Below are 26523 nucleotides of genomic sequence, written 5' to 3' on the forward strand. Positions count from 1 at the left end.
ATGGATGGAGCAAACCAGTCTGTGGTATCAGAGTTTCTGTTCCTGGGACTCACCAACTCCTGGGAAATACAACTTCTCCTCTTTGTGTTCTCCTCCACATTTTTCATGGCAAGCATGATGGGAAACTCCCTCATTATTCTCACTGTGACTTGTGACCCTCACTTACACTCTCCCATGTACTTTCTGTTGGCCAACCTCTCCTTCATTGACATGGGTGTTTCTTCTGTCACGTCTCCCAAGATGATTTATGATCTTTTCAGGAAACGTAAAGTCATCTCCTTTAGTGGCTGCATCACTCAGATCTTTTTCATCCACGTCATTGGTGGTGTGGAGGTGGTGCTGCTCATTGCCATGGCCTTTGACAGGTACGTTGCCATATGTAAGCCTCTCCATTATCTGACCATCATGAGCCCACGACTATGCATCTCCTTTTTAGTGGCTGCCTGGATGGTCGGCCTCATCCACTCCACAGTTCAACTGGTTTTTGTGGTAAACTTACCCTTCTGTGGACCTAATATGTTGGACAGCTTTTACTGTGATCTTCCTCGGTTGATCAAACTTGCGTGCATAGACATAAACCAACTAGAGTCCATGGTCACAGCCAACAGTGGATTCATCTCTATTGGCTCCTTCTTCATTCTGATCATCTCCTATATCGTCATCATTCTCACTGTTCAGAAACACTCTTCAACAGGTTCATCCAAGGCTCTGTCCACACTTTCAGCTCACATCACTGTAGTAGTCTTGTTCTTTGGTCCTTTGATATTTGTCTACACGTGGCCATCTCCCTCTATACACCTGGATAAGTTTCTGGCCATCTTTGATGCAGTTCTCACTCCTTTCCTGAATCCAGTCATTTACACACTCAGGAATCAAGAAATGAAGGTTGCAATGAGGAGGGTATGCAGACAGTTAGTGAGTTATAGAAAGATTTCTTAAGTGATGGCTGTATTGTAAAGATCCCTTGTTGATTATTGATGGTCATTACTGATGATCAAACTCAGACAGAAGTTTTGATTGTTCTACCTTAATTATGCACAATGATATCAAGTCTATTTTGTCTTTCATTTAGGAGGGAGTGACATTCACTTCTGAAGAGAGGTGTTACATATTAAGTATTTATAATCAAAGATTATAGTAATCTTGAGTCTCAGTTCCTAAGGAATAATATTCACATGAAGTAACTATTAGAAATACAAAACAGATAAATTTCTTTATGGCCTTGAGAACAGGGACCCTTTTAACAGGAACCCTTCTCAGAGACAGGAATTCCTATCAGCACCTAGCGGGAGACTTGCTAGATGAGGACTGAAATGAGTCTTCATGCTAAATGCTGCAACTTTCCCACATTCTTCCTTGGGTCTCTGCCAGGGCTGTGCAAAAGAGGGCAGACTCTTCGAGAGCAAACACACAGTCTGAGAACATACATGTAGGAACCCAGTGGTCACACAACTCTGGGTAGAAGCCATAGAAGTTGTTCTTGGAATTAAAAGATCTGGGAAACACCAGGTGTTTTCCTCTGTGATTGGCTTTATGCTACTTGAACCCATTACATTTCCTTCCTTTTTTCTTCCTGTATCTTCCTCTTCATTTTTCTTCAGCCACTTATGGACTCTGGGCTAGGAAAACTTTCCCCCCTTTCCCTCTCCTTTCCCAGGCCTTTCTTCCTTCTCTTTCTTCTCATCCTGTTATTCCTCCCTGTTTCCCCCTGCCCTGCCTTTGCTGCTCTGTCCACTTCTAACTTCCCTTCCTGATTCCCCTTTTTAATTGCTCTATTGTAGTTAGTATAAGTCACCAACTCAACACATTTCATGTCTAAAGGATTTATTATTCTTCAGGAGTTCAGCTGTTGAGTGTGATTGAAGGCAAAATAAATGGCAAGGGGAGGGTCCCTTATAGAAGTGGCTTTCATACTTTTTGACAGAGATTCGTAGTAAGAAATAGGGTATACACTGTAGTACATACAATACCCCATCCCCACAAAGGACTGAACTAAGGCTTACGTAGCGATATTTATTTTTATGAAATTTTGCTTTCCTTTCATTTTCTTCCTACTAAGAATTGTTAAAAACATACTTTGTGAGTTGTTTACAGAATCTCTGATTACTAAGAAAATTAAACAGAAGTAGAGTGTTACATTCACTGTTTCTAGTTAAAAGCAGAATAAATATACCAAGATCAGTGTGTTATGTCATTCTAACAGATATCCAAAATCTAGTCTTGCTTTAATATATTTAATAGTATAGCACTTCTAAATTTATTTAAATAAGCCTATCAAAACTTTACTGTACAAATGTTGTCAAAACTAATATATATCATTGCTTCAATTTAGCTCATTATTTGAAATTATATATATGCATATATAATTATATGATATATATCCAAAGCAAATAGAATTTGCTTCCTAAAAACCATCTATGGCTCTCCATATCCATTCAGGTCTTCTTTTATAAGTACACATTAACAATACCTTATTTTTATTGAAAACACAATGTATTATTTGTAATGAAAGAAAAATCATGCCTTGATTACCACAATTTTAATATACCAAACTCTTATTAAAGCAAATTATACATTCAATTCTTGGTGTCTATACTTAGTATTCTTTAGTACTAAAAATGATTACATGCATGTATCGAACCCATTCAGTTTTATTGTTTACTATCCACTTTCAGTTTCTGGAATAACATTTTATCCTAGGATAAATGTACCCTTTTTCCCCTTGATAGTTTTTGGTCATGTTAATTCTAGTACAGCCTCAGTCACCCATAGTAATTATTACTTTTAACCAACATAAGCAATTTGTATTCCACTGAGAGTTCTTGAAGGAGAATAAAGGAGAATCATTTTAGTAAACTAGCAAAACTCATGAACACACTAATATAACCCCCAACAGACACGCACACATTCTGTTCACATTTTCTTATAGGTAGTATAAATTATGTTCTTAAAGTTGCAAACATGAACATAAGCAGTAACTTGATCAAAAGATATAGATGCTCTATAAAGACGTAAATAAGTTCTCACACACACACCACTGAATGTTTCAACATTCAACCTTTGAATAATTCAAAACTTATTCAAAGAATATCTACTAATTACTATGTTTAATAGTAAACCAAGGTCTTAAAATTGCTGAAGATATTAAACATTTTGTTTAAATAGACACACTGCTTGTCTTATAATCTTTACTGGTAAGGTTGGAAAGGATATCTATCACTGTTTTATTAAAAATATAATCAATTGAATCTGAATTGTCCAAGGATTTATTTTCACTATGTGCATTTGGATTTTCATAGAAAAACACTTGTGTGTTAGTCATTTTTATAAGAAATTTTCTGAAAAATCTAGCAAATTTAAAGGAGTAGAAGTTCATTCTAAAAATTTTGCAATATGGGCTGTATTATTGTAGATTCCTGTCAGCCTCTAACTGTACAAAAATTTTGTACAAAAATTATTAATATCTCCTTGAGTTGGACTATTTCACATTCACACGAGTTTCTCAATTGCAGAAGTACAGCCACACATAAAGTTCTCATGTTCAAATTTACAACCTTACCTACAGATCAAGAGAAGAATCAGATTTACCAAGACATCAAAAGAAGAGACACTCACAGGCATTAGATCGCAAATAAACTTTCTACTTATAGAGAAAAAGAGACATATTCTTACACAAATAGATTTTTCTTTAATCTTTAGTTAAGTAACAGAGAAAATTCTCTATCACTTCTCATCTGATAGAGAATCGTTTTTGTACTAGTTTGCTAAGGCTGCGATACAGCATACCACAAACTGGCTGGCTGCCATAACAGAAATCGTCTCACGTTCTGGAGACAGGAACTCCTGACTTCCCTTACTGCTGTCCCTTTTTAATCGCTCTATTGTAGTTGTAAGTTGCCTCCTCAAACATACTTCATATCTTGAAGAGTTTATTATTCTTCACGAGTTCAGCTATCTAGTATGAGTGAAGGGAAAATAAATGGCAAGGGAGGGTTCTAAGGGTACTCAACCCATGATGCTTGCTGATATCTCTGACCTCAAAGAGGGCTCTAGCAGTTCATGGCTTATTGTCACTGCTACTTGAGTAACTGTGAGTTTTCTTCCTATATTGTCTAGATGGGCTTTAAGTTGATGTTTTGTCACTGTCTGCAGGGTGGGAGAGTCTGCACTTAAGTCCCTCAGTTATGACCCTCCATATCACATCACAATGAGGATGAGGTTGGATTTACGTGGATATTGTGTCTCCATCTTTCCTCATCTCTATGCAGGAGCTGTCAAATCTCCCTTCAGGTCTTCTTTAGGAAAAGTTGCTCTGTATATAGCTTTAGATTTGTTGTGCCCATGGAAGGAGATGAGCTCAGCATTATCCTATGCTGCCATCTTGCCTTTCTTCCAGTCAGGGAATAACCTTTAGTTGTACACTTCTCTTGGAAGGGAAGATGGCCTATTGTACAGATAATACTAATTTCTGAGGAGAGCTAATGATTTATTTGTTTCTTTAAGACCTAAGAAAGAACACGAGTATAAATTTTTTATGGTAGAGTCTGAAGAGAAGTATATATGGATGGACTTTTCAAAAAGGATAGAGACTGCCCATGAAAAAGACTATTAGAGATTATTCACTATACAGTAACAAGAAGACTTCCTTCTGTGATGCAAAACAACCTATTTTCCCAGCTATCCTAGTATTATTTCATTGGTATCACATACTATTCATTATTAATTGGTACTAAACAGTGCTGATAGAAGCATAGTTGACGTCTCTGCATAGATGAAGCAACATGAATTTCCCCCTCACTATGGGTAATCTATCTTTATTGCTGAGTGCCAAAGCTTCCCATGCAGATGTAAAGCTTCCCTGTATGATGCCACACCTCATCATACTCTCCATAGACTCACTGTCTACCTTTCCTGCAAGTATTAGAGATTTGTCTCCATACTGTGCTGATTTTCTTTCCCAAATGTGGTGCTTCTGCTAGCACTACCATTTGTGGACTTACAGAATACCTTTCTGCCTTATCTGTTCCTATGGTGTCCCATGCAACTTTGGCTCTGGACATAATTTTCTAGGAAATGAAGTGTGATAATAAGCTTACACCCATGGAATTTACTACATTTACCAGAAGCATCTCATTGATGGAGTGGTAGAATGGACTAGTTAATGGTCAGGTTTCTATCAACTGGGAGGTGAACAACTTTTAAATTTAAGATGCTTCCTATTTGGTGCACTACATATCTTAAGCCAGTGAACAATATATCTTGCCTTCTATCCTAAAGGCAGCATATATGAACCCAAGGTATAAAAAGTCACTTTTACAAAGGACCAAATCATTTACAATGTCACAAACCTCCGTCCATAGTTCATCAGGCACTTTGTCTATCAGATCTAGGCCCTTAAATCTACTTCTCACTTCCACTGTATAACCATAAGGGATTTGATTTAGGTCATACCTGAATGGTCTAGTGGTTTTCCCTATTTTCTTCAATTTCAGTCTGAATTTTGCAATAAGGAGTTCATGATCTGAGCCACAGTCAGCTCCCAGTCTTGTTTTTGCTGACTATATAGAGCTTCTCCATCTCGGGCTGCAAAGAATATAATCAATCTGATTTTGGTGTTGACCATCTGGTGATGTCCATGTGTAGAATCTTCTCTTGTGTTTTTGGAAGAGGGTGTTTGCTATGACCAGTGCATTCTATTGACAAAACTCTATTAGTCTTTGCCCTGATTCATTTCATACTCCAAGGCCAAATTTGCCTGTTACTCCAGGTGTTTCTTGACTTCCTACTTTTGCATTCCAATCCTCTATAATGAAAAGGACATCTTTTTTGGGTGTTAGTTCTAAAAGGTCTTGTAGGTCTTCATAGAACCGTTCAACTTCAGCTTCTTCAGCATTACTGGTTGGGGCATAGGCTTAGATCACCATGATATTGAATGGTTTGCCTTGGAAACAAACAGAGATCATTCTGTCATTGTTGAGATTACACCCAAATACTGCATTTCGGGCTCTTTTGTTGACCATGCTGGCTACTCCATTTCTTCTAAGGGATTCCTGCCCACAGTAGTAGATAACAGTTATCTGAATTAAATTCCCCATTACAGTCCATTTTAGCTCGCTGATCCTAGAATGTCGACATTCACTCTTGCCATCTCCTGTTTGACCACTTCCAATTTGCCTTGATTCATGGATCTAACACTCCATGTTCCTATGCAGTATTGCTCTTTGTAGCATCAGACATTGCTTCTATCACCAGTCATGTCCACAAATGGGTATTGTTTTTGCTTTGGCTCCATCCCTTCATTCTTTCTGGACTTATTTCTCCACTGATCTCCTGTAGCATATTGGGCACCTACCAACCTGGGGAGTTCCTCTTTCAGTATCCTATCATTTTGCCTTTCCATACTGTTCATGGGGTTCTCAAGGCAAGAATACTGAAGTGGTTTGCCATTCCCTTCTCCAGTGGACACATTCTGTCATGCAAAGATGGGCTTGATAAAGGACAGAAATGGTATGGACCTAATAGAAGCAGAAGATATTAAGAAGAGGTGGCAAGAATACACAGAAGAACTCTGCAAAAGATCTTCATGACCCAGATACTCACAATGGTGTGATCACTGACCTAGAGCCAGACATCCTAGAATGTGAAGTCAAGTGGGCCTTAGAAAGAATCACTACAAACAAAGCTACTGGGGGTGATGGAATTCCAGTTGAGCTATTTCAAATTCTGAAAGATGATGCTGTGAAAGTGCTGCACTCAATATGCCAGCAAATTTGGAAAATCAGCAGTGACCACAAGACTGGAAAAGGTCAGTTTTCATTCCAATCCCAAAGAAAGGCAATGCCAAAGAATGCTTAAAATACCACACAATTGCACTCATCTCACACGCTAGTAATGCTCAAAATTCTCCAAGCCAGGCTTCAGCAATACCTGAACCGTAAACCTCCATATGTTCAAGCTGGTTTCAGAAAAGGCAGAGGAACCAGAGATCAAATTGCCAACTGAAAAAGCAAGAGAGTTCCAGGAAAACATCTATTTCTGCTTTATTGACTATGCCAAAGCCTTTGACTTTGTGGATCACAATAAACTGTGGAAAATTCTGAAAGAAATGGGAATACCAGACCACCTGACCTGCCTCTTTAGAAACCTATATGCAGGTCAGGAAGCAACAGTTAGAACTGGACATGGAACAACAGACTGGTTCCAAATAGGAAAAGGAGTATGTCAAGGCTGTATATTGTTACCCTGCTTATTTAACTTATATGCAGAGAATATCATGAGAAACACTGGGATGGAAGAAGCACAAACTGGGAGAAATATCAATAACCTCAGATATGCAGATGACACCACCCTTATGGCAGAAAGTGAAGAGGAACTAAAAAGCCTCTTCATGAAAGTGAAAGAGGAGAGTGAAAACACTGGCTTAAAGCTCAACATTCAGAAAATGAAGATCATGGCATCTGGTCCCATCACTTCATGGGAAATAGATGGAGAAATAGTGGAAACAGTGTCAGAATTTATTTTGAGGGGCTCCAAAATCACTGCAGATGGTAATTGTAGCCATGAAATTAGAATATGCTTACTCCTTGGAAGGAAAGTTATGATCAACCTAGATAGCATATTAAAAGCAGAGATATTACTTTGCCAACAAAGGTCTGCTTAGTCAAGACTATGGTTTTTCCAGCGGTCATGTATGGATGTGAGAGTTGGACTGTGAAGAAAGCTGAGCACTAAAGAATTGATGCTTTTGAGCTGTGGTGTTGGATAAGACTCTTGAAAGTCCCTTGGACTGCAGGGAGATCAAACCAGTCCATCCTAAAGGAAATCAGTCCTGGGTGTTCATTGGAAGGACTGATGCTGAGGCTGAAGCTCCAATACTTTGACCACGTCATGCAAACAGTTGACTCATTGGAAAAGACCCTGATGCTGGGAAGGATTTGGGGCAGGAGGAGAAGGGGATGAGAGAGGATGAGATGGCTGGATGGCATCATCAACTCAATGTACATGAGTTTGGGTGAACTCAGGGAGTTGGTGATGGACAGGGAGGCCTGGCGTGCTGTGATTAATGGGGTCACAAAGAGTCAGACACGACTGAGCGACTGAAGTGAACTGAACTGAACTGAAATTATTTACAATATAAACTTATGCTTCCTATTCTTGTGAACTTTGGTTTATTGCATTCAGATAGCTCTATGACCCAGGAAAGAATGCTTCCAAAGGGAACACAGCTAAGACTGGCTTCTGACAACTTGGGGTGCCTCGTGTTATTGAGCCAGCAGATGGAAAAAACTTGCCTCTGATATTTGTGGAAACTATTGCAAGAGTTAAAATGGATGCTCATAAGCCATACTTTGAAATATTTGAAAGTTATAAATCAAAGTAACAAAATTTTGAGTACACTGTGTTTTGTCCTACATTAATAAACATATGTTATTTCCTCTTCTTCTCTAGTGTCTTATTATGAGTCTTTAGGACATTTTTTCTGGTCAAGCTAAATAGGTCCCTAGAGATAAAGTCCCATGATCCATGAACTCCTAAACTTCAGTCTTTGCAGTGTTACTTGGTCATTGTCCTCTAGACTTATTAATAAACTTCATTTCTATAATGGCAAGATTTTATGGCACTTAGAGAACACAAGAATATCTAACACTCTATGAGGAGGCTTCTTTTCTTTGTACAGGTAAAATGGAAGAATGAGAATAAACTTAACAATAAGGAAAGTAGCTCTATATCAGATATGATTCTATTTGGAAACTACTGTGGAAATGAATCATATCTTAAAATGTATGAGTATATCCTAAACCTGGGTAACAATTTGACTAGTAATGGAGAATAATTGTGAAAAGGGGTATTAACACATTGGAGAATGTAAACTGACCATCACTTTTAACTAGAATCACACAGTGTTAGGGTAATGTGAAAGATATTAGGAAAAATCTAATGGTTTTATAATGTTTGGGGTTTAGCACTCTATTTTCAGTGATAATGAAATGAATGATTCCCATTCTCTGCAATTTATTTAAAAGGTAAGAAAAGTTGGTGACACATGAAACTAAGAAATCAAGGGTAATGCTGTAATCTCTATTGGTTTTCCAAAAAAGATAAATTATGAACTGGTTTTCTTCTCTGAAAAGGGCAGCAAATTTATTTAACTTGTGAAATTTTCAAGGTGGAAAAGAGTTTTAGAGACACCTAAATAGATAAGACACTCAAAGTTCCAAATATGAATAAGTTGTTTTCAATAAAATGTCAACTTAAAATAAGATGTGCAAAATTTAAAAACAAAATGAAAACTACCAGGAGATCAAATTGGTTCTCTTGCTTTCTTATGTGCTTTACAATTTTAAAATGTTTTTTATTTATTTATATTTTATTTTTTTTAATTTTTTTTATTTTTAAACTTTACATAATTGTTTTTTATTAATCTTTTTCTCTAAATAGTAAGAATAGTAAGGATTTAGATGAGAAAGGAATACTAAGAGGAAACATAAAAGACATTGAGTTTTAGAAACAGAAAAGTAAGGGATTACTCAGTCTTTTTTAATTCATATATAAAAGAGTAATTGAAAAATATGCTGAAAATGATTTCTATGCATACAGCTATAAAAAGTAAAAGAAACAGTCAAATTAGGGGGAACAGAATTTTACTTAGGTATGAAGAAAGATTTTTATGACAATTTGAAAGTTAAAACTCAGGACATTTCAGGACAGCCCTGGTGGTAGAGTGGATAAGACTCCACCCGCCAATGCAGGGGACACAGGTTTGATCCCTTGTCCAGGAAGATTCCACGTGCCACAGAGCAACAAAGCCCATGCAACACAGCTACTGAGCTCATGTGCCATAACTACCGAAGCTGGTGCACCTACAGCCCATGCTTTACAACAAAAGAAGCCACCACAGTGAGAAGCCACGCACCACAACAAAGAGTAGCCCCCACTCGCAGCAACTAGAGAAAGCACATGTGCAGCAACTGAAGACCCAGCACAAGCAAAATTAAATAAATGAATAATTTTTTAAATGCAGGACATTTCAGCTGAGGGACTTTCAAACCTCTTAATAATTTTAGATTGAGAAGGAAATGTATATGAATAGTGGTTTAGATTTTTCAAAACTATGAGATGTCTGTGGATACCATTTTTCAGCTTGATAATTCCATTATTTAGAACCCCCACCTACCAGCATTTTCTTCATCTATAAAGAATTAAATGTCTGGCAATGTGTTTCTGGAAGATTGATCAATTCTCTATAAGTCAAGAAAAAAATAATACTGTAAAAGGAGAAGAACTGGACCTTTTCTTTTTTACCATGTAAATTTAATTGCTTAAATAATTATCATTTGATCATTTATGATTCAGCTGGCTTCAGATGGCTCTGTGCCCCAGGAAAGAATTCTTCCAAAGGGAACACCTAAGACTGGCCTCTGACAACTTGAGGTGCCTCGTGTCACTGAGCCAGCATATGGAAAAGAACTTGCCTCTGGTATTTGTGTAAACTATCGCAAGAGTGAAAATGGATGCACAACCAATCTATAAGAAAATGGTTTCAAAATCTAGTCAACTGGGAGATTGATTGTAGGTATTTGTTGACTCCTAGGTGACTGGACATCATACCCTAATGTCTCCATCTAGAACCCTCTCTTTGACTATTGCTCAGGACATAAATAGAATTCTTAATGTGCTTCAGATGCATTTAAAACTTTGACATTTGAGTTTTACACATCAAACTATGAATTTCTATATTCTGACATTTGTTTGTATATTTCTCTCCCTTTTGGAACATATACAGCAATTTCATTTTTCACCTCTTTCTTTTCTTCTAGTAGTCATTGCAGAGTAGTTAAAGAACAATCAGTGTTACCCCAGTAGTTTCCATATTTATAGCTCTTCCCTCTTTTGATGCACTTTTCCTCAAATTCCCAGTTGTTACATTGTGGAAGATATTCAAGATCCAAAAGGAAACTAAATTCATAACTAGATGTGTGTTACTAGTATAGGCATATGGAGAAAGTCTTCAAAGAGACTGAGTACTTAAAAGATACCTGTAGACATGGTCTTAAAAGTTGCTATAATTAAAAAATTCTGCAGAATAGGCCCAGAAACTAATATTACTCATATCCCATAAGCTACCATTTACTTCATTTAAAGTGGACTTTGTCTTTCTTTGTCATTATACACATACTTGCCTTATATCCCTTCTTTTTGACATGGGCTACTCATTTTTCCTTAATCCTCCTCCATTTTTATAATCTGTTTCTATTTTCTTCTGTCTCTTCAAAACTCCTGGCAGTTTTTTAAACTCCTGCCATAGATACACAAAGCAGCCATATTTTATGGTTTTCAATCATCTAATTATATTATCTTTTATCTTTGTTGAATTGTTATGTTATAAATATATAATCTGTATTCCTATCTTTATTTCAATTGCAATCTTATCTTCCTATATTGAGGTTATCTTTATTATGTGTAAATCATAATTGCCAAATCATTGAGTATAAGAAAAGAAGCAGGAAAAGTAGACAGGAAATGAGGTTGAAAAGAACCAGACTCCAGAGGACTTTGAATGCTCTGTTAGAACTTTGTGGTTTACATGAAGGCAAAAAGGGACATACTAGATTTTTAACAATATGATTGGGTCTGTTTTGAGAATTGATGTATTTTTGTTGGAAGGGAAAGTACTTGAAAGAGAAGAGAATTCTGGTGAGATTTTTGTGATAGATGTAGCAAGAACTGATGAAAGTAGGGGTAATGGAAAGAGAAAGGAATGGATCCATGGCAAATGCATTAAATTAAAAAAAGAAATTCTGACATATTTCAGTCATTTAAAAAGTACCCAAAACTGTATGATTGGGTATTTAATTTCAAGATTAATGGACACTTGTTATTTAACAAATTTGTTTTGAGAGGATATCACTGCAAGTAAAATTGAAATCACTCATCCTATCAGATTCCTCTCTTTTCCTCCTCAGAGAAAATCACTATTCTGACATTGTTGGGTAGCATTCTTGTTCAAACTTTCTATTGCATCCATATATATTTATATTCAATAATGTTTTGAAACATATAAAATGATATTTATGTTAGTATAAAATTTTATGTTTTTCATTCAATATAAAATATTTGAGTTTTTCATGATGATAAATATAAATCTGGTTTATTTAGTTTACTTTCCAAATAATTCATTTCATTTCACTGTATTAACTTACAATTTACTTATATATAACCTCATTGTGGATATATATATATATTACTTCCATTACCAGATACATTAAAGAAGAGAAATTAATTAGATTTGATGACAAATATTGTCTCACATTCCCAGTTCTGAAACACATTCATTTTCTCCATTCTACAAATGGGAAAAGGGGTCAGATATGAAATGTATGTTACCAAAGTCACCAAGTATTAGGTGACAGAAGGTGAAATATGATTTTTCAGATATCAAAGCCTATACTCATTTCATTATCCCATGCAGCTTCTTTTAAAAATAATAGAAACACTTGTTATAGAATATGATAAGAGCTAAATTGAGATGAAGTCAAAGAATAATGAAGTCATATAATCAGTCTATTTAACACAAAGTCCCAAATGGAGTCTGTTGTCCCTGATTCCACATTGAGATTGATGACTAACTTCAATATATTTTGACTAGAATGAGGCACTCAAGCATTTTACTGAAGACTTGTTAATTCCTCTACTGTGGTGCTTATAAAGAAATATAGTTGTAGAATAGCCCTATAATTTATTGAGGGAGTTAAAACGAAACATTAGAAGCAGAAAACTACTCAGGTTGAAGGAATTAAGAATGATTTCTTAAGGAGGTAGAAATTGAATTCAGGCAAATTTATGGAGACTTTTGAGTGGTTAGGTGACAATGATTCTCTTATGGTGTCTGAGGCACCTTAGGAGATAGAGAGGTTGAGTAGAACAAATTAAGCTGGCATTTTGTATCATGAGTTCATCCAAAAAGCCTTATGTTCCAAATAAGAGTACTTTCCTGGACAAGTAGAGTAAGAACAAATGTTTTAGCAAGCTTCCCAGTTTCCCAGGACACTGAAGTACATTAATTAGTGATAGAAAGTTGTTGGAGGTAATTAATCATGAAGACCAAGGCAGTAGGTACCAGCTTGATAATAAATGACTGTCATCAGCTATAATAGGGGCTTATCTTTCCTCAACAGTTTCTACTATCACTCTGTCACATGTTTTTGTTGAAACTGTATCCTCAGAAAGTCATGATTACGGAAAAAATAAACAGAAAATAGGACTCATCTTGGAGTCAGTAGATTTGGGTTTTAGTATAAGTGCTAACACTAAGTAAACTTATGGTTTGGATCAAGTTATTTTACATATTTAGGTATTTATTTCCTAATCTATAATGACTAGGGATTTTCATAAATAAAGCATATTGATTTTATCAATAGTTCTGAAGGAGGAAACAGAACAGGCTCTATCTTGAAATCAGAACTCCATCTTGGGCCGGACTGCAGACTTTGAGCTATATGCCCAGTGTCTATGGAAACGACATACCAACTGGAAAACCAGAGCCACCCCCCACCCACCCAGATGGAAGAACCCCAGGGCTCTCCATCACTAAAAGACTATCCTAATTATCTGTGCATATGTGACTAGAATCATATATTCTATTATGCTTATTGGGGTATAACCACAGGCCTATTGATAATTGTCCACTGTTAACTACCTAGGCTTAAGGCAAATGAATCATGGGTTAACTTTGATTGTCAGGGAATTGGGGGAGGTCGGTTTATGCACATACAGTCAGGGTATATAAGGTTTTCACAAAAACTGGTCGGGGTCCTTGGCTAAGAGGAGACTCTACCTTGGGCCCGCCGGTGGAATAAACTGGACTCCACTATCTGCATTGTCCTTCTGAGTGAGTTTGTTTCCCAGAACGTGTGGCTACAACAGTTCCTGAAGTTGACCTCATTGAGTTCACTAGTCTCTTTCACTAGATTGAAAACTTTAATTTTAATCCTATTCCCTATTTTCATTTTCCTTTATGCAAAATTTTCATTTTCCTAAATTCCCCAACTCATAACTGTGTTCCTTCTTTCTTCACATAATCAGTCTCTAACCAGAGTAAATACATTTAATTTACCTTTTCAGCAAATCTATATTTGTGATTCTAAGTTTTTGGTTCATTGCAATGAAGAAGACAAATATAGTCCATAATTTCATGTAGCTTGCAGCCTAGTTGGGAAAGAGAAACAAATAATAAATTACATTTGTGGTGTTACTACTAATATATACAGTGTTCTTTGAGAGCAAAGGAATTAAACTTGTAGAAGATAATTAATATAATTAATAGGATGTGAATATTACATTCTTTATAATTATTTACTGAAATATATTTTGTGATATGAAAATTTGATGGTCCCTGTGGGTCAATATTTTTTGTTTTATTATTCATTCACTCCACAGTGTTGAGTGCTATCAGGGCAGTTGAAATAAATAGAAGCATAACACTTACTGAATGCTTAGTACTGCCATATGATTAATATACATTAATTATTTTACTAATTATGATTTCATAGATCAATAAACTGAGGCTCAAAGAGTTTAAGTAACTCACCCAAGATAAAGCTGTCAGTGGCTGAACATTATATATGTATATATCTTTGTAATCTAAATCCAGAAACATTATTTTCTTTTCTAAGCTAGGATATATCTCTAAATAAGAATAAATAATTACAAAATAATGTGATAAGACCTTATATCAAGACTTGTACAAATGGGATTTCACTATGTTACACATTTCATAGCTTTAAAATTTTCAAATCATGTTCTCAGTACACTAAAGCGGTGTTTCTCAAATTACCTTTGTTGAAGGATTTTTCTTTAGTCTGTAGTCTCCCATGGACTATTTCTTTGGGAAACAAACAAAATCAGAAACATGAATGTCACTGTAACATCAGATTGCTAAAGAAGTTTCTAAATACTCATAAATTCTGTGCCTCAATGAGCAAACTAGAAAGACAGTTTATGGACCTGCACCTCCCTGTATGCACCTCTTACTTCAGTGGAACTGGGGTCATAACATGATAGTTTTAAATGCAAAATCAAAAGTTTGGGGGTTGACTTCCTCTTACTCGTGCTGACCATCTTGTATGTCATGACTAATATTAGGGCATCAACCCTGACAGGAAGCAGAAGGTGTTAACTGCAGAGACAAGTTGGTGATAAGAACAACCTCACATAAGAACAACTAATTTTTTTTTCTGTGTAATGACACTTATAGGCCATAAGTATACTAGGTCAGTTTTAATGCTAAAGTTGAAATAAGCTGCACGAGTTTGACCTTTTTTTTTTTTTTCAGTATTATCATAATTTACACTTGCTCCTTTTGTCCTCCTTCAGATAGCAATGCTAACAAAGTCCATGGAGGGAGCAAATCAGTCTGTGGTATCAGAGTTTCTGTTCTTGGGACTCACCAACTCCTGGGAAATACAACTTCTCCTCTTTGTGTTCTCCTCCACATTTTATGTGGCAAGCATGATGGGAAACTCCCTCATTATACTCACTGTGACTTGTGACCCTCACTTACACTCTCCCATGTACTTTCTGTTGGCCAACCTCTCCTTGATTGACCTAGGAGTTTCTTCTGTCACTTCTCCCAAGATGATATATGACCTTTTCAGAAAGCATAAAGTCATCTCCTTTGGAGGCTGCATTGCTCAGATCTTCTTCATCCATGTTATCGGTGGGGTGGAAATGGTGCTGCTCATTGCCATGGCCTTTGACAGATACGTTGCCATATGTAAGCCTCTCCATTATCTGACCATCATGAGCCCAAGGATGTGTGTTTTCTTTATAGTGGCTGCCTGGATGATTGGCCTTACCCATTCAATGGTTCAACTAGCTTTTGTGGTAAAATTACCCTTCTGTGGCCCTAATGTGTTAGACACTTTTTACTGTGACCTTCCTCGGTTCATCAAACTTGCCTGCATAGACACATACCAACTAAAGTCCATGATCACAGCCAACAGTGGATTCATCTCTGTTGGCTCCTTCTTCATTCTAATCATTTCCTACATTATCATCATTCTCACTCTTCAAAAACAGTCTTCAGCAGGTTCATCTAAGGCTCTGTCCACACTCTCAGCTCACATCACTGTAGTAGTCTTGTTCTTTGGTCCTTTGATATTTGTCTACACGTGGCCATCTCCCTCTATACCCCTGGATAAGTTTCTGGCCATCTTTGATGCAGTTCTCACTCCTCTCCTGAATCCTGTTATTTACACATTCAGGAATCAAGAAATGAAGGTGGCAATGAGGAGGGTATGCAGACAGCTAGTGAGTTATAGAAATATCTCTTAAGTGATGCTTGCATTGTGAAGAGCCTTTGTTGATTACTGATGTTAATTATTGGTGGCCAAACTCAAGAAAAAATCTTTTCTTCATCCTACTTTGATTTTCTAAGCACACTGATGTAGAATCTATTTTGTCTTTCACTTAGAAGGGAGGGACATTCACTTCTGAAAAGAGAAAAGGAATTACATATGAAGTATTTTCAAAGTTTACAGTGATCTTGAGCCTCTGTTCCTAAAGAATAATATTTATATGAAGTAATTTTTACACATACAAAACATGGAATCCTTCTTTAAGGCCTTTGGACAGGAGAATCTGTCTTTTTGTAACAGAAGCATGTCTCACAGAGATATTTAGATAGCATTACCAACTCAATCGGAGAAGGCAATGGCATGCCACTCCAGTACTCTTGCCTGGAAAATCCCATGGACGGAGGAGCCTGGTGGGCTACAGTCCATGGGGTCGCACAGAGTCGGACAAGACTGAAGCGACTTAGCAGCAGCAACCAACTCAATGAACATGAATTTGAGCAAATTCTGGAAGACAGTGGAGGACAGAGGAGCCTGGTACAGTCTATGGAGTGGCAAAGAGTCGGACACAACTTAGTGATTGAACAACATGTCTCACAGATAGGAATTCCTTTTTTTTTTTTTTATTTTATTTTTAAACTTTACATAATTGTATTAGTTTTGCCAAAAATCAAAATGAATCCGCCACAGGTATATCAGCACCTAGTGGGAGACTCGCTAAGTAAGAACTGAACTGAGTCTTCATATTGGATACTGCAGCTTGCCCACATTTGCCCCCTCCTTTGGCTCTTTTCCAGGGTTGTGCAAAGAGGGCAGAATCTTCAAGAGCAAGCACACAGAATCTTTGAGAACATGCATGTATGAGGTCGCACATCTCCAGTAGAAGCCACGGGAATTGTTCTTGGAAGAAAAAGAGCTGGGAAACACCACAGTTTTTCTCTATAATTACCATTTTGCTACTAAACCCCATTAGATTGTCATTTCCCTTTTCTTTCTAATTCTTTCTTTTCATTTTTTCCTCAGTCACTTATGGTCTTTGGACTAGGAAAAACTTTTTCTTATTTCCCTCTCCTTTCTTAGACTTCCCTCTCTTTCTTCCTGTCCCATTATTACTCTTCCTTTTCCTACTTTCCTGCATTGCCTGCTCTGTCCCCTTTTAGCTTGCCTTACTTCTCCCCTTTACAATTGCTCTATTGTATTATTATAAGTTGCCTACTCAACAGTTTCACACCTTCAAGAACTCTTTGGTCACAGAAGTTCAGCTGTGAAGTTTGAGTAAGGGGGAAATAGCTAAATGGCAAGAGTAGGGGCTTCCCAGGTGGCTTAGTGGTAAAGAATCTTCCTGCAATGCAGGAGATCCAGATCGATCCCTCCTGGGTGGGGAAGAGCCCATGGAGGAGGAAATGGCAGCCCACTCTAGTATTCTTACCTGGAAAATCCTGTGGACAAAGGAGCTTGGCAGGTTACAGTCCATAGGGTCACAAAGGGTCAGACATGACTGAAGAGACTTAGCATGGATGCGCAATAAAGAATATTGTATTTGTTATAGTATATACCACACCCCATCTTTGGAAGAAATTTAAATAAAGTTTTATATAGCAATATGTACTTAGGGGGGAAATTTGCTTTATTCTTTTCAGTTAAAAGCCTCTTTTTATAAGAGACTTTGTGAACTAGACTCTGTGCTAGGAAAACTACACAGAAGATGGATAATAACATTCACTGCTTCTAGTTAAAAAAAAAAAAAATGAACTTCTCAAGATAAATTTATTTCTCTAACAGAGAAAACCAACTGCTAGTTTTCCTTTAATGTAATATTTTATTTTTTATTTATTTATTTATTTTATTTTTAAACTTTACAATATTGTATTAGTTTTGCCAAACATCGAAATGAATCTGCTACAGGTATACCCGTGCTCCCCATCCTGAACCCTCCTCCCTCCTCCCTCCCCATACCCTCCCTCTGGGTCACAGCACTGTTTATAATAGCCAGGACATGGAAGCAACCTAGATGCCCATCAGCAGATGAATGGATAAGAAAGCTGTGGTGCATATACACAATGGAGTATTACTCAGCCATTAAAAAGAATACATTTGAATCAGTTCTAATGAGGTGGATGAAACTGGAACCTATTATACAGAGTGAAGTAAGCCAGAAAGAAAAACACCAATACAGTATACTAACACATATATATGGAATTTAGAAAGATGGTAACAATAACCCTGTGTACGAGACAGCAAAAGAGACACTGATGTATAGATCAGTCTTACAGACTCTGTGGGAGAGGGAGAGGGTGGGGAGATTTGGGAGAATGGCATTGAAACATGTATACTATCATGTATGAAACGAGTCGCCAGTCCAGGTTCGATGCATGATACTGGATAATGTAATATTTTAGTAAAGCATTCCTAAACAAGCCTAAAAACCTGAGTTGTGTAAACTTTGCCAAAATTATTTAAACACATTCAATGCATTGTTTCAGACTGATTATTCAAAATTATGTGTATATATATTTTATATATAAAATCTATCATATACAATCATTGTAGTAAACCAACAGGCTCATGAGAAAAACCCTCAACAACTTACACACATTCTATTCACACCTTCTTACACATGGTAAATGTTAAAGTAGCAAAAATGAACATGCTCAGTAATTTTATAAAAAGATAGAGTATAACAAGACTTACATAAAAGTCACACATGCAAAGACACACACACACACCCTGACCAGTGTTTCAATATTCAATCTTACTTAAAAATTACCCAAAGAATATCCATTAAATACTGTATTTATTATTAAACCAAGGTCTTAAAATTGCTAAGGATATTAAATGTCAAGTTTAACTGGATACACCACAGAACTCTTAGAAGTATTGCTGAAGTTGGTTAATCATTTAGTTTTTTTATTTTTTTAATTTTAAATTCTCATTTTACAGTCTATACTGATAAGGTCAGGGACAAGACCTATAACTGCTTTATAAAAAATATTATCAAATCAGTCTGAATTGATTGTGTGAATCTGGATAGTATAAAAATGCTGTTGAGCTAGTGATTTCTTATGATAATTTTTTTAAATGCTAACAAATTTAATGTAGTAATTTCAGTTCAGTTCAGCCACTCAGTCATGTCTGACTCTTTGCAACCCTGTGAACTGCAGCACACCAGGCTTCCCTGTCCATCATCAACTCCCAGAGCCTGCTCAAACTCATGTCCATCAGGTTGGTGATGCCATCCAACCATCTCATCCTCTGTCATCCCCTCTCCTCCTGCCTTCAATTTTTCCCAGCATCCAAGTCTTTTCCAGTGAGTCAGTACTTCACATCAGGTGGCCAAAGTATTGGAGCCTCAGCTTCAGCATCAGTCCTTCCAATGAATATCTAGGACTGATTTATTTAGGATTGATTGGTTTGATCTCCTTGCAGTCAAAGGGACTCTCAAGAGTCTTCTCCAGCACCACAGGTCAAAAGCGTCAATTCTTCAGCACTCAGCTTTCTTTATGGTCCAACTCTCACATCATACATGACTACAGGAAAGCGGCAGTGGCCACTCAGTGAGCAACGTAACACAGTGCAAAATATCTTTTACATGAGGGTTTGCCCGTGTAACTGTAGCCCAGGCAGCATAGATAAGGCTTATAAAGGATCGGTGTGGAGGGCGAGGAACCAGGAATTTCACTGGAAGCACATGAGAAAACTATTGCATTGCAGGTCAGTGACTGTTGTGGCTAATAACTCAGGCTTTGTAGAACTGGATGGTGGGGAAAATTCTTCAGTTTACACCAGGCTCCTATTCCAGCTGCTGCTGAAGGATTTACTTCTCTTCTTTGAGCATCTCATGAGGTAGTTTAGCTGTTCTTCAACAGCAGGAAGAACAGATACTCAGAATTTAGTTTAGAGGCAAGGGATAAAAATTGATGTCAAAGAGGTTCAAATTAGGATGTTGCCAGTATTCTTCAAGAGAATATTCACCCAGGAAAATCAAGATGATGGAGTAGGAGGACTGCAAGGACACCAAAATTACAACTTGCTGATGAAGAACCATCAACAAGTGAATGTTGGATCCCACCAAAAAAGATACCTTACATCCAAGGGCAAAGGGAAAACCCCAGCAAGTTGGTAGGAGAGGTGAAATTACATTTAGAATCAAACTTCATATCCACCAGAGATGCTCAGAAGGTTCAAACAAACCATGTGCATACCAGGAGACCCCACAAAGACTGAATCAGACCTGTCTTTAACTGTCTACTGTGGAGGTACAGGTCAGCAGTGGCCTGTCCCTGGGGCAGGAGCTCTGGATGCAGCAGACCTGGGTGTGGCATAAGCCCTCTTGGAAGAGATCACCATTAACCCCACCAAGAAGTGGCAAAAATACACAGAAGAGCTATACAAAAAAAAATATTCACGACCCAGATAATCACAATGAAACTGCCACAATCAATATGAGTGCAAATTTGGAAAACTCAGCAGTGGCCATAGGACTGGAAAAGGTCAGTTTTTATTCCAATCCAAAAGAAAGGCAATGCCAAAGAATGCTGAGCTACCACACAATTGCATTCATCTCACATGCTAGTGAAGAAATGCTCAAAATTCTTCAAGCCAGGCTTCAACAGAATGTGAACCATGAACTTCCAGTTGTTCAAGCTGAATTTAGAAAAGGCAGAGGAACCAAAGATCAAATTGACAACATCCATTGGATCATCAAAAAAGCAAGATAGTTCCAGAAAAACATCTACTGCTGCTTCATTGACTACACTAAAGCCTTTGACTGTGTGGATCACAACAAACTGTGGAAAATTCTGAAAGAGATGGGAATACCAGACCACCTGATCTGCCTCTTGAGAAATCTGTATGCGGGTCAGGAAGCAACAGTTAGAACTGGACATGGAACAACAGACTGGTTCCAAATAGGAAAAGGGGTACATCATGGCTGTATATTGTCAACCTGCTTATTTAACTTATATGCAGAGTACATCATGAGAAACACTGGGCTGGATGAAGCACAAGCTAGAATCAAGATTGCTGGGAGAAATATCAATAACCTCAGATATGTAGATGACACCACCCTTATGGCAGAAAGCAAAGAACTAAAGAGCCTCTTGATGAAAGTGAAGGAAGAGAGTAAAAAAGCCCTGTAATTTCCTTACTATACATAAGGGCTTACTGTAATTTCCTCATCGTACCTCATTGCCTCTGTAATGACCTTATTTCCAAATAACCTCACATTCTAAAGAACTGCAGAGAAGGCAATTGCAACCCACTCCAGTACTCTTGCCTGGAAAATTCCATGGACAGAGGAGCCTGTTGGGCTACAGTCCATGGGGTCGTGAAGAGTCAGACACAACTGAACGACTTCACTTTCACTTTTCACTTTCATGCGTTGGAAAAGGAAATGGCAATCCACTCCAGTATTCTTGCCTGGAGAATCCCAGGGCCAGAGGAGCCTGGTGGGCTGCCTTCTATAGGGTCTCACAGAGTCGGACACGACTGACACGACTTAGCAGCAGCAGCAGCAGCTAAAGTACTGGGGATTGAACTTCAGCAAATGAATTTTGAGGGAAGACAGTTCAACCCATGACAGATCCTCACCATCTCAGTTAAGTTCAGATCAGTCACTCAGTCGTGTCCTACTCTTTACCACCCGATGAATCACAGCACACCAGGTCTCCCTGTCTATCACCAACTCCCAGAGTTCACTCAAACTCATCTCCATTGAGTCAGTGATGCCATCCAGCCATCTCATCCTCTGTCGTCCCCTTCTCCTCCTGCCCCCAATCCCTCCCAGCATCAGGGTCTTTTCCAATGAGTCAACTCTTCACATGAGGTGGCCAAAGTATTGGAGTTTCAGCTTCAGCATCAGTCTTTCCAATGAACACCAAGGACTGATCTCCTTTAGGATGAACTGGTTGGATCTCCGTGCAGTCCAAGGGACTCTCAAGAGTCCTCTCCAACACCACAGTTCAAAAGCATCAATTCTTTGCACTCAGCCTTCTTCACAGTCCAACTCTCACATCCATACATGACCACTGGAAAAACCATAGCCTTGACTAGACGGACCTTTGTTGGCAAAGTAATATCTCTGCTTTTCAACCATCTCAGTAGAGATTTCCAAATGTCCAGATTATGAATTGAAATTCACAATCTATGTTACCACCAGTGTGGAATAATCTATCAGTCCTGTATAAACCAGGACTTGAACCAAACTTTGCCAAGACCCAGAAACAAACAAATCAACAGCAAAAAAAAAAAACTACCAAAGCATAAAACAAAACAGAGATCAGTGTCTGTGAAAGTAAACTTTCACTCTGCTTCAGATCCACTCTGGAAACTAGGAGAGATGTGTCTGGGCTTAAATGTCCCTATAAGGGCATTGCTTTGGAAATAAAATATATTGACTTGAGAAGATGTGTCCACTTGGATATCTTGATGAGCCTCCAAAATGATCAAATCATTTTCAAGAAGTTAAAAACATGATTCATATAAATTATTTATTTAACTCGCTAATGAAAGAAATGGCTGTCTTACAAATAGCTGTGAAAAGAAGAGAAGCAAAAAGCAAAGGAGAAAAGGAAAGATATAAGCATCTGAATGCAAAGTTCAAAAGAATAGCAAGAAGAGATAAGAAAGCCTTCCTCAGTGATCAATGTAAAGAAATAGAGGAAAACAACAGAATGGGAAAGACTAGAGATCTCTTCAAGAAAATTAGAGATACCAAGGGAACACTTCATGCAAAGATGGGCTTGACAAAGGACAGAAATGGTATGGACCTAACAGAAGCAGAAGATATTAAGAAGAGGTGTCAAGAATACACAGGAGAACTGTACAAAAAAGATCTTCATGACCCAGATAATCACGATGGTGTGATCACTGACCTAGAGCCAGATATGCTGGAATGTGAAGTCAAGTGGGCCTTAGAAAGCACACTATGAACAAAGCTAGTGGAGGTGATGGAATTCCAGTTGCACTATTTCAAATCCTGAAAGATGATGCTGTGAAAGTGCTGAACTCAATATGCCAGCAAATTTGGAAAACTCAGCAGTGGCCACAAGACTGGAAAAGGTCAGTTTTCATTCCAATCCCAAAGAAAGGCAATGCTAAAGAATGCTCAAACTACCGCACAATTGCATTCATCTCACACGCTAGTAAAGTAATGCTCAAAATTCTCCAAGCCAGGCTTCAGCATATGTGAACCGTGAACTTCCAGTTGTTCAAGCTGGTTTTAGAAAAGGCAGAGGAACCAGAGAACAAATTACCAACAACCGCTGGATCATCGAAAAAGCAAGAGAGTTCCAGAAAAACAACTATTTCTGCTTTATTTTTTTTAATTTTATTTTATTTTTAAACTTTACATAATTGTATTAGTTTTGCCAAATATCAAAATGCTTTATTGACTATGCCAAAGCCTTTGACTATGTGGATCAAAAGAAACTGTGGAAAATTCTGAAAGACATGGGAATACCAGACCACCTGACCTGCCTCTTGAGAAACCTATATGCAGGTCAGGAAGCAACAGTTAGAACTGGACATGGAACAACAGACTGGTTCCAAATAGGAAAAGGAGTACGTCAAGGCTGTATATTGTCACCCTGCTTATTTAAATTATATGCAGAGTACATCATGAGAAACTCTGGGATGGAAGAAACACAAGCTGGAATCAATATTGCCAGGAGAAATATCAATAACCTCAGATATGCAGATGACACCACCCTTATGGCAGAAAGTGAAGAGGAACTAAAAAGCCTCTTGATGAAAGTGAAAGTGGAGAGTGAAAAAGTTGGCTTAAAACTCAACATTCAGAAAACTAAGATCATGGCATCTGGTCCCATCACTTCATGGGAAATAGATGGGGAAACAGTGGAAACAGTGTCAGACTTTATTTTTTGGGGCTCCAAAATCATTACAGATGGTGACTGCAGCCATGAAATTAAAAGACACTTACTCCTTGCAAGAAAAGTATGACCAACCTAGATAGCATATTGAAAAGTAGAGACATTACTTTGTCAACAAAGGTCCATCTAGTCAAGGCTATGGTTTTTCCAGTGGTCATGTATGGATGTGAGAGTTGGACTGTGAGAAAGCCGAGCGCCGAAGAATTTATGCTTTTGAACTGTGGTGTTGGAGAAGACTCTTGAGAGTCCCTTGGACTTCAAGGAGATCCAACCAGTCCATTCTGAAGGAGATCAGCCCTGGGATTTCTTTGGAAGGAATGATGCTAAAGCTGAAACTCCAGTACTTTGGCCAGCTCATGCGAAGAGTTGACTCATTGGAAAAAACTCTGATGCTGGGAGGGATTGGGGGCAGGAGGAGAAGAGGACGACAGAGGATGAGATGGCTGGATGGCATCACTGACTCGATGGACGTGAGTCAGAGTGAACTCCGGAAGTTGGTGATGGACAGGGAGGCCTGGCGTGCTGCGATTCATGGGGTCGCAAAGAGTCGGACATGACTGAGCAACTGAACTGAACTGAACTGAATGAGAGAACAACAAAATTGAAAGCTGATTGCAATCAAGTTGTTTTTTAAATTTTTATTGAAGTATTGTTGTTTTATAATGTTGAATTAGTTTCTGCTCTACAGCAAACGAATCAATTATATGTGTGTGTATATATATATATATATATATATATATATATATATATATCTCCCTCCACTCTTTTTTAGATTCTTTTCCCATATAAGCCATTACCGAGTTCTGTGCTGTACAGTAGATCCTTATTATTATCTATTTTATTTTATTTTTTATTTTTTAATTTTACAATATTGTATTGGTTTTGCCATATATCAACATGAATCCGCCACAGGTATACACGTGTTCCCCATCCTGAACCCTCTTCCCTCCTCCCTCCCTGTACTTCTGGGTCGTCCCCCTCCCTCCCCCGCATATATAGTATTTATTTTATATATAGTTGTATATATATGTCAGTCCCAGTCTCCCAATTTGTCCTTCCTCTCTTTCCCCATTGGTAACCATGAGTTTGTTTTCTATATCTGTAATTCTATTTCTGTTTTGTAGATAAGTTCACTTGTATCCTTTTCTAGATTCCATATGTAAGAGATATATGATATCTGTCTTTAAGTTCCTAAGAGTGAATGAATCCTGCCTGTAAATGGCCTTCATAACTCTTGATTTCACTAGTTCTATGATTCTGACCTGTGCCACAATTGGGCTGAAACATGGTTATCACTTTAGAAATTTATTTTTCTTTTGCCAGTGATTTAATTTTTTTCTTTATGAAACATGCAATAGGCCCATAGAATATACTAGCACTTGAACATACCCAAGTTTGCATACTGGTTCCATACATTAGTTATTTAGCAAATTTCTTGTTTTTCTTCTTCCAGTTTTATTCATTTATTCCAGATATAATTTTCATAAAGCACAGTATAAGTTCAAGGTGTATAGCACAATGATTTGACTTACATATATGGTGGAATAATTGTCACAATAAGTTTAGTGAATATCCATCATCTCATATAAATACAAAATTGAAGCAGTAGAAGAACAATTTTTCCTTATGATCAGTATTCTAAGGATTTGCTCTCTTAATAATTTTCACATATAACACAGAACAGTATTAATTATATTTATCATGTACTTTATGATCTATAGTACTTATTGATCCTATAAGGGGAAGTTTGTACCTTTTGACTGCCTTCATCAATTTTCCCCTCCTCTTACTCCTCACTTCTGGTAACCACAAATCTGATCTGTTTTTCTATGAGTTTTTTTTTTAATAAAATTGACTTAAAACACAATATCAGATCATTTGAGAAACAGTGGTTAGATCTTTCTTTAATTCACTGCAATTAGTTATGCTATGTCACTATAAAAAGACATTATATAGTTATTGGTTATATTCACCCCACAGTGTATTTCATATCTGTGACATTTATCTTCCAATTGGAAGTTTGTATCTCTTAATCTCCCTCACCTAAACTAAATATAGAGCTACCATATGCCACTCTTAGGCACATGTATCTTTTCAAATTGTGGTTTTCTCTGAATATATGCCCAATTCAAAAAGATACATGCATCACAGTGTTCATTACAGCACTATTTATAATAGCCAAGACATGGAAGCAACCTAAATGTCCATCAATAGGAGAATCACTAATGAAGATGTGGTATATATAATGCAGTGGAATATTATTCAGTCATAAAAAGCACAAA

At 37.4% G+C, this 26523-nt stretch overlaps 2 protein-coding genes across 2 annotated transcripts; both read left to right on the forward strand.

Moving 5' to 3' along the window:
• Window positions 1–939, forward strand: LOC113899469 (olfactory receptor 4F3/4F16/4F29-like). The gene has a single exon (XM_027552820.1). The coding sequence runs from the start codon at window positions 1–3 to the stop codon at window positions 937–939; it is 939 nt and encodes a 312-aa protein (XP_027408621.1).
• A 14454-nt stretch (window positions 940–15393) lies between these two features.
• Window positions 15394–16332, forward strand: LOC113899470 (olfactory receptor 4F3/4F16/4F29-like). The gene has a single exon (XM_027552821.1). The coding sequence runs from the start codon at window positions 15394–15396 to the stop codon at window positions 16330–16332; it is 939 nt and encodes a 312-aa protein (XP_027408622.1).
• Window positions 16333–26523: the final 10191 nt, after the last annotated feature.

This window comes from Bos indicus x Bos taurus, chromosome 10 (genome assembly GCF_003369695.1).
Source record: "Bos indicus x Bos taurus breed Angus x Brahman F1 hybrid chromosome 10, Bos_hybrid_MaternalHap_v2.0, whole genome shotgun sequence".
NCBI lineage: Eukaryota > Metazoa > Chordata > Mammalia > Artiodactyla > Bovidae > Bos > Bos indicus x Bos taurus.

What these genes read in the sequence shown, in the direction of transcription:
- LOC113899470 (XM_027552821.1), top strand. Translation starts at nt 15,394, where the DNA reads ATGGAGGGAGCAAATCAGTCTGTGGTATCAGAGTTTCTGTTCTTGGGA.
- LOC113899469 (XM_027552820.1), top strand. Translation starts at nt 1, where the DNA reads ATGGATGGAGCAAACCAGTCTGTGGTATCAGAGTTTCTGTTCCTGGGA.